Source organism: Scomber japonicus, chromosome 21, assembly GCF_027409825.1.
Source record: "Scomber japonicus isolate fScoJap1 chromosome 21, fScoJap1.pri, whole genome shotgun sequence".
Classification (NCBI taxonomy): Eukaryota; Metazoa; Chordata; class Actinopteri; order Scombriformes; family Scombridae; genus Scomber; species Scomber japonicus.
The window spans coordinates 27,840,914-27,857,041 of NC_070598.1; the positions used below are offsets into that span (position 1 = coordinate 27,840,914).

Sequence of the window (16,128 nt, forward strand, 5' to 3'; positions counted from 1 at the left end):
CCTGCTGAACTGCTGATAATCACTTTTTCTTGCCTAGCTTGATACAGGAAGTCAGTTAGTTTCACTTTGAAACAAAGCAGGAACAGACAAAGTGTTGTGGTGAAGAGACATGGACAGACTGAAGTGTATACTGCTGATACTCTGCTTTCAGCCCTGCTGGCCTTTGCTTCACACTCTGGAACAAGGTAGTGTACTGTGGTAAGGCCTCAACACAGGACACAGCTTTAGCTGGGAACTGTGCATTTAGACCAGCAAACACTCACATGGTGATCAGGTGATCATATACAGTATTTGTTGTTTTATTCATATTTAATGGTACAAAGTTTTATTTCTGGTCAAGTGTTTGTTGACATGCTTATGGGTAAGATGAGTAATCCACACATTATTCATATGAAACAAATTCAGTATCAAATAGTTTTTTGAACCAAAGGCTAACATTCAGGAAAGAGACTGATCTGATATTTTCCTACTAATACTTTCTTTTTTTGTTGTAATTTTAATTTTTCAACATCACTGTTCCAAGCAGTGTAAGGTAAGTTGTTGTTTTGTCACACTGTTGAGCCCCGACTAACTATTCAGAAAATGAAACCTGTGACAGGAAGTGACAGAGCAGTGTTGGGTTTTTTCACAGCTGCTCTGCGTTTCATTGCATTGGCTGACTGGGGCGGTGTTCCTCTCCCTCCGTACTACACTCCTCATGAGGAGGCTGTAGCTGCAGAGGTGGACAGATTGGCCCACACTCAAGGACTGGACTTTGTCCTCAGCCTAGGTGACCACTTCTACTTCAATGGGGTCAAAAGTGTGGATGACCCCCGCTTCAAGGTCAGCACACAAAGCAAACACACTGAGCTTGTGGGAAATATCTTAGATTTCTGAGGTTCATACCTAGTAATGGTTTGTTTTGGAATGTTCTCAGTTCTGTTGGGAAAGAAGAAGGAAACTTGGTATGAGAAGCATGTGTCACTCCGCTGTAAGAGCTTCCTTCTTTTAAGATTGTATCCGATTTTTCCCAAATTCCCAAGTCCCATATAACGATTCTATACATGACATATTCCTCAAGTCCTCATATCTGTCCCTACCCAATGTATCTTCCAGAAAAGGACTGCATAGGATAAGTGTTTATTCATAAATAATCACTATTACTGTTACCATCATCATCGTCGAAACAATAAATACATAACAGCTAAATGTTACTCATGCTAAGTGTGCCACATGATGTTGACTGCTACTGAACTTGACAGTAGTGCATAATGAATACACACATACATATATGTGTGCTTGTGTTTATGAATATAAACTGCATGCTGTGAGTGTGAACATTGAGGATTAGTAGTTGAATGTAATCCAGTAATTCAACCATCACAACTATCACCATAACAAACCTTGTTAAACAAATGAAATGATACTCTGATGGAACAATGAATCTCTTTACTAGACTAATGACATCATGTCACTTAACCAGTTAGACGACAGGTGTGCTAAAATGCCTGAAGGGGACCGGGGGGGGGGGGAATGCAGCTTCAGTTGAATGTGTAATGGAAGATAGACGGTCGAACAGAGATTGTTGACACAGACTGTATCAGGTTTGAGCCAGATCAACCCTGGCACTGCACGTAGTGTATATGAAGAGACTTTCAATCCAGTTAGGTTTGGAGGGCTCTTGTATTGCAGCAGGACTTAGGTCTGTGTGAGGGTCCAAGCAGATGTAATGATGTTGGAGACATCATCATCATCACACAGTGTCTGACATTGTGTATAATACAGGTTATATGATAGAACACAGCTCATTGGGTTTGATGTTTTTCATTATGGTATATTTTGGTTGGAACAAGAACATTCAGTACATACACTTATTTAATTCATTAGAGGGTTTTTTATCAATTCAAAAAACAACAACATTGAAAAGCAATTTTAAAGCAGAATTGAGGTTTTAAGAGGATTTTAGGTTTGTGGTTGACTTGAGATGCGTTTCAGTTATGTACAGTATTTATATATAAAAAATATGTATTGTTTAAAAGCAGCATATCCTTAACAGCAGCATAATTCCATGTTAAAAATAAATACCAACTACACTGTGCTTTGATGCATTAATAATGATGTGTTTCCTGTCCACAGCACACATTTGAGCGGGTCTTCTCCCAGCCCTCAGTGCTGGAGGTCCCATGGTACCTCGTCGCTGGGAACCACGACCACAGAGGCAACATCACAGCTCAGATAGTTTACTCTGACATTTCTCATCGCTGGTAAACATCAAACAACACTCGTAGGAACAGATGCAGCATACACCAAACCCTATTACATTCATGTCAGTGTCCTACTATTTATTGTGTGAGACAAACGTTCTGTTATCAGTTTTAGAAATAATATTCATTATAGTTTCATATCCACTTTTGTTTTTTGAAAGAAAACCTGTACTCTTTGCAACATTCAAGCTTTGATTTCATGATCGTTTTACATCTGCTGCCTATGTTTGTATCAGTATTAACAGTTGTGTTTGGTCTCTATAGGAACTACCCACGCCTCTACTATGACCTCCTATTTACTGTTCCACATACAAATGTGTCAGTGAGCATTCTGATGATTGACACTGTGCTGTTATGTGGAAACACCTATGACCAAACCCAGCCTTCAGGACCAGATGATTCCAGAGCAGCAGACCATCAGTGGGAGTGGATCGAGTCTAAACTGGCCAGCAGCAGGTCAGCAAGTGTGTTAAATAGTATTTAGATAGCAACATGTCTGTTGATGGGTGCTCCAACACTGGACTTGAAAGTCCGTGTAAAGAAGGCTAAATATGTGTTCTGAGTTTGACATACCACAGAAAAGTGTGTTGTTAACCACCCTGCCAAATTTGAATGATTAAAAAAATCACCAAATATATGAAATTAGGCTTCAAAGTTGTGTAAAAATCAGCCTCTTTCTCTGCTCCCAAATGCTGTGGGAGCGCCCGCCGAGTTCACTGAAACCCCGCCCCCTACCAAGTGTCACCTGTCAATCAAAGTCACCACCTGTAGCAGAAACATGGACGCTACGTCTGAGCTGCTAGCTCGGCAGCTAGCTCAGCTGGTAGCTCGGCGGCTAGCTTGGCGGCTAAAGTTACCTGGCTAACTGTAGACTGTAGTAGTAGTAGTAGTGTGTGCTGAATGTATTTATACCTCTACAGCAGCAGGGGCGGGTTTATGCTAATCACTGCGTTATGTACCGCCCACTAAATCCTGAACACAGAAATGTTGAAACACAGTTTGTGAAGCCTAGCTCCACAATTCAAATCTAAATGGTTGAAATGCTTTTTACACCTTTTTTGGAAATACATTTATGACCTATTTAATGTGTTTAGAAGAAAATGTCTGAATTCACTTTACACTGTCTTTAAGTTACAAAGTCTTCCTGATTTAGGTGACAAATGAATATGAGCTTGAATGTGAAGCAGTTAACTGTGCTCATGTTTCTGAGACTCTCACTGGTTATATGACTCACCACAGGTCAGACTATGTTGTTGTGGCTGGTCATTATCCTGTGTGGTCCATTGGACATCATGGACCAACATCTTGTTTGGTCAAGAGACTGAGGCCTCTGCTGAAGAAGTACAGAGTGTCTGTGTATGTGTGTGGCCATGATCACAACCTGCAGGTATGTAGTGTACGCTCACTGGTGCTCAATAACATCATAATATTTAAGAGCATTGCTCCTTGTACTCAACCAGATACTTCAGCTTGATAAGTAAAATATGTTTAGTAATAAGTCTTCTTACTTATTACCATGGTTAGTTGTATATCTGATTTATTGTAACCAAACCACTTTGTCAGACAGCCTTAACTCCTCCACCAACCCGATCCTGGTATGAATGCTACTCTCAGACATTCTTGTTGCTGTGTGTATTGGTATGACGTCATTACAACAACAAGTCAGAATGTTGCTATTATCATGATATTCATTTTTTCATCATATTAAAAATACCACCAATATACCATCCCTAATCCTTAGTCACATAAATAGTACCATGTGTCCACGGATGCAAACAAGGAAATCTGTGTCTGTCTACCAGTTCATCGTCCAGTTGTTTGTCCTTCTGTCCATCATTTACATGATCTCAGATCTCATTGCACCTCTCTGGCATTTATTGGCCAAAGACATCTGGACCCACAGCTAGTCTGCTCAGCTTTTATAATTCTGTCACATTTTGAATTTCAAGACAAAAACATTTTGAAGTCAAACATATTCCTGAATCTAGATATTAGAGACAGGACAAGTTGTCACAGTGATATTACAGTTTTTTTCTATTGGTTTGGCTCATTTCTTGAAACAGAAATTACATTCTCAAAACTCTAAGATCATTTGGCAGAACAGTCTTACAGTTCAGCACAACAACATAGTTCACTTGCAAAAGCTCATATCTCTCCCAAAACTGTTCACTCATGCTTCAATACTAAATTCCTTTCCCATATAAATAGTCAGTGCCACCAAAAGGCAAAAGATCCTTCTCAATTGCTTTGGCTCATTTCTCGAAACAGACTGGACGTTCTCAACACTCTTGGTGCTTGGTGCCAAAATAACCTGGATGGTTCAGCACAACACCATGGTTCACCTCCAAAAGCTCATATCTCTCCCAAAACAGTTCACTCATGTGTCAAAACTAAATTTCTTTCTCATATAAACAGTCATTGCCCCCAAAATGCATTGTCCCTTTGGCATTGTGTGAGCACTGCAAGTCAAAATGGTTAGATGTTTTGTCACTATGGCAGAGGACCATTGAAATATCCCTTATGTCCACCTCTCAGTCTTAGCCCAGTCCTTCATTCACAATGGTTACTGTACTAGTTTTTTTGTCTAGCTAACAGAATACAATTGTGTATAAAACTGAAAAAAGAAAAGAAAAAAAGGACTTTACGGTAAGAGTACCCTCCAAACACATTGCACTCATACTGCCAAGGAAATTGTAACCATTTTTATTCATACACATAAAGTAACTTCCATACGTCAGAGTTACTAAAAGAAAATGTATACAGCACAATATACTGTAATATAAACATATACACAAAAAACAAGGAAAATTATATGTAGCCTACAGTGCTGTAAATAAAGCCGGAGATTCAAAACTAACATTTCTTCACTGGTCGCTGTCCTCACCCTCCCTCTCCTGGTCATCATCCTCACCCTCCTGGCCATCCACATGCTGCTGTCTGTCTGGCCACAGATTCTTGTCCACATCACAGTGTATATTCTCCCTTGCGATGCAACAAAGGAAGAAACGGCATGCATGTCGCAACCATCCCCTGCACTGATCTCCTGTAAGATCATCATACGCAGCGTCCATTGCATGGAGCAAGGACCTCTGATTTTGAGTCTGATGCTCATACACTCTCCACCTCCAAGCGGAGAAAAACTCCTCAATAGGATTGAGGAAAGGAGAGTAAGGTGGTAGGAACACCATGACCATCCTTGGATGAGTAGTGAACCAGGCTCTGATGAGCGGGCCACGGTGGAAATTCACATTGTCCCACACAATTACATACTTTGGTAGGTGAGGCCTTACGAGACCTCTCTCATTTTCAGGGATCAAATCAGAGCCGCTGGTTGATAACATGGTCTATAAGTGTGGCCTGAATTTCATCTGGAACAGCATGGTGTCTTCTTGCTCCTCGACCTCTTCCCCCTATTCTACCACCACGCACCCTTACTCCTCCTCCTTTTCTTCTTCCTCTTCCTCGAGCAGGCAGTTGCCCTTGTTCATTTACTTGGACAGGTGCCTCCATGTTCACAAATTGTACTAGTCCTGGTCAAGCTCTATATATACATGTTTGGCAGCATTCACTATCATGGACAGCACCTGTCAGGTAACTAAACATATTCTTTGATTGGTCATCTGAGATGTGTGAAACTCCTCCTTCCTTAGTCAAGTTCTATTTTCACCTGACTGTCAAAAATTTATCAAATGTTCCAAGAGATTCATATATGATATTCATGGTATTAGGTTCTTGACTTATTTTGACAATTGAACAGACTATTTTGCATGTGATGACTTATAGAATGAAATGATGCTGACATGTTTTGGAGAGAACAACCATTAGACTGAGAATCAATCAATCAGTTTAGATCAACAGGATCTATTCACTTGGAAATTGTGCTAAATGTAGGCTAACTGTGCTAACTGTAGGCTACCTGTACTTAATCATTTGCAAGGATGTACAAAGACATTTGCAAAGTGATGAAATCAATGAGAAATACAATTCTGTTGTGAACAATTGCCAAGTAGTTTGGAGGTTTGTCCATGGTGTTTTGAGAATGTAATTCCTGTTTCAAGAAATGAGCCAAACCAATGGGAAAAAACTGTAATGGTATTCCATTGTATTGTCGGAAACACAAGCAAAATAACAAGACAGTCTCATATGTTTAATCAAGTGAGGTTATTGTAGATACAGTTCAGCTGAGACTGACCATGTACACTGTCTGTCTGTCTCTACAGTTTATCAGAGAGGATGATGGGAGCTCGTATGTGGTCAGTGGGAGTGGGGTTGTCAGCGACCCTGCCACCAGTCACAGGGAGAGGATTCCTCTGTCCTGGCAGCTTTACTCCAGTCCTGTCAATCACACAGTAGGAGGCGTAGCTTACTTCACGGTCACTGAGCATCACATGACAGTGGGCTTCATGCAGACGGACGGGAAGTGTGTGTACCAGGCAGAGCTACCACCACGCACAGTCTGAGGTGGTGCATCAGTCTTCATCAGACATGTTCTGTAGTCACAGGTGGTGAATAGTGTACAATGCACACTTTGTACACTTTGGGCACATTCATTGTATTGTTTATCCTCTTTTTGAAGTCCAGGTATACGCTGCTACATTGTAATGCTGTTTTTCTATTTCAGTGTGATCATTAATATGGTTAACTGGCTTTTGAAAGGACAGTAACATGAGTGTAATACTGTCAGTTTTGTGTGATGTACTTTTTGATAACATGATCAAACAATGTGCACTGTACATTTGTATTGCATCCACTGAAAGTCTGGCTATGTCCAAAAATGTAGTTTTGCCATTTTGTGGTAATGATCAAAATCTTAATGAGTGAATAATGACTGAACCAATGTCAGTGTTTGAGCAGATAGTTCCTGATGTGAATCTAAATGTACAACCTTTTTGTACAGCTGTATGTGTTTACAGAATGTAGCATTTGACAGCTTTAACTTCTCTTGTGACATAAAATGGAGTTTTGTAAATAAACAGATTCATTTTCTTCAAAAATGAATGTCCTCAAAGGTATCACAAAAAAAACCTCCTTCACTGTTCATATGCACACCTGACTGCTGGTTGAAGACACTTGAAACAAACATTTCCTTTAAGACAGATGCCACTCATACACTAGATAAGGACTGAATAATAGCACATATTGGGCCTCATTTCCTAATAAGTGATGCGTATACAGCAGTCAGCATACTGCCACGCCTCTATTTCTCTATAGAAGGACATCTGTTTGTTGCATCATGAAGAGAGCGCTGTGCTGAACAGACAAGTTGAAAGAAGTTGAGTTATAAGAGATGATCCAAAAGGCTTCACAACAGCAGAGATTGAAGTAATTGTGTGTGTGTGTGTGTGTGTGTGTGTGTGTGTGTGTGTGTGTGTGTGTGTGTGTGTGTGTGTGTGTGTGTGTGTGTGTCAGTCATTTACTTCCGAAAAATGGAGATAAATCCATAAGGAAAAATGAATTATTTCACAAATGACATTTTGTAATAAAGCAACTTAGCATCATTAAGACGCTGCATTAAGGCGTAGAGCACTGTGTGTACACAGAGTCTGAGAAAGTTCTACATTTGTTTAGATTACCAACACATTTCTGTCAGAACATATTGAGTAATCCCAGGTTTGTGTGTCTAATGTGTGTACACACAGTTTAAACACAGTTTTATGCGTACACACTGTTTGTGAATGAGGCCCAGTGTAAGTACTGAACTATCAACATGAGCTGCATAGAAGTTATAGTACAAGCTATTTTCACTATGTGATATTCATAATTTGTAAAGAATGGAGGTCTAACGAGCATGCTTAACACTGTTAAATACTGAGAGGATAATGAATAACACACCCTGCTCTCATTTACAGCAGACACATACTGTATGTTAACATGAGACAGTTCCAGATGCTGGATCATGAAACTTTGCTTCAACATGGAGGTCACAATGAAGAGTTCATGTTGTCTCTTTTTTGTTATGCCATCTTTTCCATTTATGCCCTTTTAAGCATTGAAATATAAATGATAGCATATGGATGAAATGTATTGAATGTTTCACTTCTACTGTCTCTCTTTAAACCTAACACTTCATCACAGTTACTTATTAGCATGTATTCTTTCAGGTGAGGTTGAAAAGTCAAACGTTCATTGTGTAGCTTATGATTCTCAAAATATTTAGATATTATCTATCATGTTTGTGAATGCAGTGTTAGACATTTAAGTTCCCATTTGGTCCATCATTTCATGAACTGAAGGCAGTTCATTATCAGTAGAGGGCGATAGTGAGCTGCACAAGGCCCTCATACAGTAAAAAGTTCTATTTTACATCTAAACTACATAACCCAGTGATCAGACTCAGGACTCTGATCTGATGGTGCTATATTTGGCACACATACAACATATTCACAGTCTATATATACAGTACCGTGCAAACCTTTTGGGTACTTCAGATGTTTTCTGTTCCTATAAGGTAATACCATTTGATAGGAATCTGTTGGTATGATCCAAATGTATTGTACAGCATGACAACGAGCCCAAACATCCAGCCAGAGTTATAAAGAACTATCTTCAATAATAATAATAATAATAATAAGAAGAAGAAGCAGTCCTGCAGCATGGAGTCCTGATCTCAGTCTGGGATTACATGAAGAGACAGAAGAAGAAGAAGCAGTCCTGCAGCATGGAGTCCTGATCTCAGTCTGGGATTACATGAAGAGACAGAAGAAGAAGAAGCAGTCCTGCAGCATGGAGTCCTGATCTCAGTCTGGGATTACATGAAGAGACAGAAGAAGAAGAAGCAGTCCTGCAGCATGGAGTCCTGATCTCAGTCTGGGATTACATGAAGAGACAGAAGAAGAAGAAGCAGTCCTGCAGCATGGAGTCCTGATCTCAGTCTGGGATTACATGAAGAGACAGAAGAAGAAGAAGCAGTCCTGCAGCATGGAGTCCTGATCTCAGTCTGGGATTACATGAAGAGACAGAAGAAGAAGAAGCAGTCCTGCAGCATGGAGTCCTGGTCTCAGTCTGGGATTACATGAAGAGACAGAAGAAGAAGAACTATGACGACTTCTCCAAGATGGAGGAACAAGTGACCTGCTGAGAACCTGAAACACTGTGTGCAGGTGAACTGAGGACAACAAACTGATCACATCTAATATACTGTATATCTTAATAACATGTCTGCTGTATGAAGTTCATTGATCTATAAAAACTATTCATGACTTCATTTTGAAAACATCCTCACTTTACTAGAATATATATTTTAAACTGTCTACCTGTGTGCACACTGCCTTTAATGCTGGTTGAAATTGTTCTTAAACCTGCCTTTATTTTCTTCAGTTCAAAATTCAGTTCATAAATTCATTTTAGGAATTCAATGTTACCAGAATGTTAAACTGGGTTTAATGTTTTAGTCCCATCACTTAATAATCAGGCTAAAACACAGTTTGGAGTTAAAAATACACTTAAATGTGTCATTAGGTGACACATTTAAGTAGGGTGTGTTAAGTAGGGTTCTTCCTGTTAAAAGGGAGTTTTTTCTTGTCACCGTCGCCAAGTGTTGCTCATGTGGGAATGTTGGGTCTCTTTAAAGTTAAAACCTGAAGAGTTCGGTTTAGAACCTGCTCTATGTGTAAAGTGACTTGAGATAACTTTGTTGTGATTTGGCGCTATACAAATAAGGATTGATTGATTGATTGATTGTTTGTTTGATTGATTGATTGATTTATAGGTGACACTGCAGGTGTTAGGCTAAAACACAGTTTGGAGTTAAAAATACACTTAAATGTGTCAGTAAATAACACTGTGAATGTTAGTGTTAGTAATTGAATACTGATGAATTAGCTGTGTAAGTGTGGCACATAATCTCTATCTTTGTTTCTATCAATTCACCTCACTGACTATACAGTAAATGTCAGTGACATAAGCAACACCTGATCACACTCACAATAATCAATAGTGGCTGTTCACCTCTTCCAACAGTGTCAACATGAAGAGACTCCACAGCTAGCCTCTTCACATTTGGTTCATCCAGGATTGTCATTTTGAAAAAATGATGGCAAATGACAATGATTGATCTAAAATATTTATTACTATTTTAATATTCAACCATATAACAAAATGATCTCTGAAAGGGTCAAAAGTACAAAACAGCTCAAGCAGCATCATATACAAATATGTTAATTTCAAATGAACACAATAAATTAAATATCTGATATAAAAATAAAATATACTAGGTCTTAATATCCCATTAATTGTAGTTTCCAACAAAATCATCTGAAGTTAGCAAGTTCACAATAAAGTTAAATAAATAGAATCACCTGGTAGTGTTTATCTACAATCATCAGAAGTACCGCTCACCAAAAGACAAGGAATGAAATACTACAGCTTCAGCAACACAACGTGTGTGTACAGCAGTGATTCAAGTCTCTGCAGCATGAATTTATAAAGACAGAATCACATATACTGGACATATTCAGAGGCAGTTTCACAGAAACTATGTGCGGATTGATTCCAGTGTTTGAAAGAAGGAATGTTCTACAGGATCATGAGCCATTCAGGCCAGCTGTCCCATATAGAATACACTCTCTATACTCTCTGGAGGGGAACTCCTTCTTTTCCACTTTTCTGAGCTTTGTTCCTCCGTTTGCAGCAGATCACTGTGACAGCAACGATGACAACGATCACCAGCAGGATGAGCAAGATGGCAGCAGCGATCACACCCACTGAGTACACTGTGGACGACAAAGCAACACAACATTACATTAAATATGAGATGCAATAAAGATAAAAACACACATTATACTTTGATTAAGTGGGTGTGATTTACCAAGTGCAAGATTCACAAGCTTACATGTGTCTAACTGGTATTGATCAAATCAAACCTATTATTTATTTATTTTTGTCAACATAGAATGAAAATGAAAAATTGTATGAGTGTATTGTGGACAGAGGTCAAACATAGCCCTCCCACAGGACTGCTGTACACAGAAGCGTTGCCAGCATTTACAGTAAGAACATGTAAATACATGTGTCATAAGTACAGACACAGCCCACTCAGAGGAAGTGTTGCTGACTTGCATTTTGTTACAGTTCAAACAAAGAGGCATTAGTCATCCATCATTCCTCCCAACATCCCATCCTCCTCTGAGAGATGTGTTGACCTCCTACTGAATGACCAACAACAACTAAAGACTGAGGTTAATGTGCCTCTACTGGCTCTTAACAGTAACACCATCACTAGGCAGGAGGAAAATATTCTCAGTCATTTAGAAAACAGCTGTTGTACAGATGCTGAGCTGTATCATGTACATGGGCGTAGAGGGCAGAGAAGAAGGATTTCTCATTAATTCCATTCTGTCTGGATCAAAGTTTGGAATCTAAATTCCATTCTGCCTGCTTTGTACATTCCCTGTCAGTTTGGCATCTGCATCAAAGAGTTTAGGCCAAAGCAGCAGCTACATCGGCGCTCTCCATCATCAACTTTCTTTGCTTATGTAAGTCGTAAGAGCTCTTCAGTTCAAAGTTACTGTAAGAACAGTGGACAGCCAGCTGAGCACTAACATGCACCGCTCTGCCTCTGCATGAAAGGAAATAACTAGGGCAACACTTCACCTTTTCACCTAACACGCATTTATATTCAAGTCAGAAGCAAAAAATAACAGCAAAATGCATTCAAGTATATAAATATACTTGGTTTGTCGTCCATTATTCTGTGTAGAAACCACATTTGATCACTATTAAAGACAGTGCAGTATCATTTTAATGGAAAAATGCATTAAAAGTGTTTGAATTCATTTTGCACAAGAGCAGTGCAGTTTTTCTCCATGGCACAAAACTATGTCAGTCAGATAGAACCACTAGGATTTAAGTACCTGTGTGATTTGGTGCAAATATCTCACATGTAAAACTGCTCCTGTCACCAGATGGAAAGGCAGGTCAGTCCTCTGATGTATGTGTTATATCAGGACGGTTAATGGTATAACTGAGTCACCTCCCTGCCCACATTTTTTCTGCTTGCTGCCTCTTTAAAATCCTCTTTAATATTTAAAATCATCTCCTCCTTACTGTCAAAGATGGACGGGTCGTGTTTGGTGCACTCGGTCAGGCTCTCCTCTCCCAGCTGTTTATCCACGCTGCGGCTGGGGATGAAGGCCTGGACGTAGAAGCAGTAGCTCTCGCCTCGGTCCAGACCAATGATCTCTATCACACTGCTTTTGGAAATGTGCGTTTTCTGACAAACACAGAGGGGAAAACATCAGGCTTACTGTGTGTCTTCTGTGCCACTGGTGTGTTTGAGGCTGTTGTTGTGATGTCTGCTGCAGCTCACCTTGCCAGTGCTCTGATTTTTACGATAGGTGACTTTATATTCCAGCTCGTCTCCAAAGATGTCCCTGATGCTCTGCTGGTGACCGTCTTTAAACAGCGCAGTGAGCGGGTCAGTCACATGCAGCGTGGTCTTCTTTTTGTCTTCGCTCACCTCCAGCTTGAAATCAGGTCGACCTATACCAGCTGGTGGAGGACAGTGGATCAGATGTGTTTTATATAGAGCTAACTCTGCATCTAACTATGAACATAACAACAACATAACTTTGTTATGTTAACCATGGGGGGACTCATTTTCAATCAAGGGCCACATACAGCCCAATTGGGCCGGATTGGACCCCTCGGCGGGCCGGTTCTGGCCCACAGGCCGCATGTTTGACACCCCTGCTTTAACCTTACTTAATCAAGCTGACCAATCACAGTTCTAACAACTTAACTCAGATCCATTCATCCACATTAAGTACAGTAGGTCAAATTTAAAGGATGTTAATAATTCTACTGCTCGTCTTCTCTTGAATCATTTGAGTCCTCAAAAGCTATTACAATAAGATGTACATTATTATAAAGTGAAGTCCTTCTGTTAAAGTTGAAGAGAAAATCATAAAGTCATTGTGTGTGTAAGCTGTGTTCATACTGCTGACCTGGCTGATCATACTACTGAACAGTCTGTATGTTATTCTGACTTGACTGAAATGTTTCCAATACATTATGTTGTTAAAAAAAAGAAGCACCTACTGTCTTTGTAGGGGCTGAATCGTGGTGAGCGGGTGAAGATCTCAGGGCCGTCAGAGGTTTCCCCCAGCGGGGGTTTAGACAGGACCTCAGCTGTGTAGTAGGCTTTCAGCTCCGTCAGAGATGAAGTCAGATCACACACTGTCGCTGAGCTCCGGATGCAGTTAAAGTTTCTCTGTCCGTTTTGACCAGGCCTGCAACAGTTTGACAAGACAAACTCCATATTCCGAACTCCACAGACAGGACTGCTTGATGCCAGGCACAAGATAAAAGATTACAGGACCGGTAATTACTGCATTCTTGCAAGCACACTGCAGGAATACAATAATTACAATCAGAGCCTGCTATCATAATCTCAATACACAAAAAATGTTTGACAGTTAGATAACTTAATGAAATGAATGAATAACACAGCAAGAAAAGGTTCCCTTTGCCTCTGTTGCACTCATAATCTGTCACTAATATTTTAGATAACACTTCCAGTTTTGGTTTTGTTTGTTTTTTTATTTCATTTCCTTTCTCTTTCATTTTCCGGGTCATGAGGGTTCATGTTTCTTTACATTCCAGTAAAAGCTTTTACTGGATCAATAATGACTTCTTATCATGAACTGCTGCCATTAATCTTTCCTTAAAGGTTAGTCAGCGGGCATGTTAGAGAGCTGCTACTTACAGAGAGAACTCCACAGTGTAGGAGTAATCCTCTGATGGTTTTGGACCCCAGGTCAGCAGGGTTTTGAAGTTAGTGGATATCCAAGTAACATTCTCTGCTTTGGGAAAGGAACCTGCAAAATGAAAAAAAGCTGTGTTAAAAACTATTTCAAATTTTGTAAAAAAGAAAAACAACAACAACAAATAAACAAACAAACCCTGTAGGTATTTTATATTTACTTATACATGTAGTTTATGTGGCAAAAGGCTGAGCTGTAGAGCAGATAGATATATAACACACTGTCTGTCACACAGGTGAACTCATGGTGCACAACTCAAACACAACAGCAAACGGCCTAAAAGATTGTTTTACACTGTACTAAACTGCACTTTTTATTTAATAAAACTGTAATGAGTTTTGCAAGAATATTATTTTGCATCACACTAACTACTGTTTTAAACCTTGATACGTGCATTTGCCAAATAGAAAAATATTTGCTCACAGCTGCAGCGACATTAAATTAGTTTAATATTCAACATTCAAAATACAAACCTATTATGTGCTTCAACTATTTGAGTGAATGATGTCAAACCAACTGTATAACATACTAATATCCCTCATGTGCCTCAAGGATTATTTTTCACATATATATTTTCGTCAATTTTTTATTACAATTAAAATATATATTTAAAAAAGAATCCTTGTGGCACATGAGGGATATTAGTCTGTATGTTATACAGTTGGTTTGAAATCATTCACTCAAATAGTTGAAGCATATAATAGGTTTGTATTTTGAATATTAAAGTAATTTAATGTCGCTGTAGCTGCACGGTTGAATACTCACTGCAGCATGTCGGTGATCTCAATGAAGTGACTGACATCGTATCAGGCTCTTATCAGTGTTAATAAATGATCTAGAGTCATATAACTGTCTGGATTAGCTGTCTGCTCTCTGCCACACACACTTTATTTTATCGCTGCAGAAAAATGCAGCACAGAAAAAGAAATCTGCTTTAATAAGAAAAGCAAAGTGTGAGCAGGTTTTAAAAACGGACGGGTTCATGTGACACTGTGGACTGGATAAAACCATGCTGACAGTAATAATGAAAGCATGTTTTAGGGTGAAATAAAGTAAGGCCTACAGGTGTGGAGAATAACACTGAGAGAGAAAAAAAAATCAAAGGCACAGTGTGACTTCATGAAGGACATATGTAAATGATTCTTAATGCATTTTTACATTTTTTCTATCAATTCAAATGTTTTTTCAATTTAAAAAAACTTACATTTCAGCAGGATTTGATTCTCTTTCATGCTTGATCAATTTTACTGTGTTTTCGTATTTCATGCGCTCTTCACTATTCTCTAATTATGCTGTCTAATCAACTTATACTTTGAATGGAAATGGCTTTAAAATACAGTCCTGGTTAATGAGGTATGAATATGACAGGATGGTGGACTCACCTAAGGCTGAGTTAGTGAAGAGAAAGAAGAGAATGAAGCCAGCCAGAGAAGCTGCTGGTGCTCTTATTGTCTTCATGTCGGCTTATATTCCTCTCTGGTAATGTTAATTAGATTCAGTTGTCTCTCTCTTCGCTCCTTCACACAAGTAACGTAACAGTTCCTCTTGTGTCTGTAGACTAATGAGTCTCTTCCTCTGCGTCTGTCTCTCAACTCAAACCGCTCTCTCTCCGCTATTTAAACGAGCGAGACATCTCCATATAAGGAGCGTCCGGCGTTGTCGTCACAGTGTTGGGACAGTAGCTATACGTGCTGCGCTGCTGAGGTCATGCAACAGATTCAGTAAGAAAGAAGTCTACTCTGCTGGATTACCTCACTTAAAAACTCAACCATGTGGCAAAGCACCTTCTAACATTCCACTGTGAACTCAAAAGTTAATCATTCTTCACGTCTGAGGAAAGAATTCAGCAACTCAACCTCAAAATATGCATTCAAAATTGACTTTAATACAACAACAATAATAATAATACAAATGTCTTCTTCTGATTGATGTCAAATCAAATTATATGTCAGCATTTTAATGTTACCTTTGGATAGTTTCATACAGCAATGCATCATATTTTAAAAGTTGATCGAGTGTGAGAGTGTTATATGTGAAATCTTATCTGCCTTAGAGTAAAAAGTATGATGCATACTTCAAACTGTACTGAATGACCAAGTGACTGACCAAGTGACCCCCCCCCC

General features: G+C 39.3%; 2 protein-coding genes across 2 annotated transcripts; one reads left to right on the forward strand and one right to left on the reverse strand.

Annotated features, from left to right (window-relative positions):
- Positions 1–14: 14 nt before the first annotated feature.
- On the forward strand, positions 15–7,249 carry acp5b (acid phosphatase 5b, tartrate resistant). Its single transcript, XM_053342517.1, has 6 exons — positions 15–185; positions 632–822; positions 2,116–2,243; positions 2,508–2,699; positions 3,483–3,630; positions 6,464–7,249. The coding sequence occupies exons 1-6, from the start codon at positions 110–112 to the stop codon at positions 6,701–6,703; spliced, it is 975 nt and encodes a 324-aa protein (XP_053198492.1). The 5' UTR covers positions 15–109; the 3' UTR covers positions 6,704–7,249.
- A 3,079-nt stretch (positions 7,250–10,328) lies between these two features.
- Positions 10,329–15,492, reverse strand: f3a (coagulation factor IIIa). The gene is made up of 6 exons (XM_053342520.1): positions 15,388–15,492; positions 13,948–14,059; positions 13,281–13,471; positions 12,550–12,731; positions 12,288–12,453; positions 10,329–10,954 (listed from the first exon to the last, which is right to left on the reverse strand). The coding sequence occupies exons 1-6, from the start codon at positions 15,461–15,463 to the stop codon at positions 10,809–10,811; spliced, it is 873 nt and encodes a 290-aa protein (XP_053198495.1). The 5' UTR covers positions 15,464–15,492; the 3' UTR covers positions 10,329–10,808.
- Between the last annotated feature and the right edge of the window lie 636 nt (positions 15,493–16,128).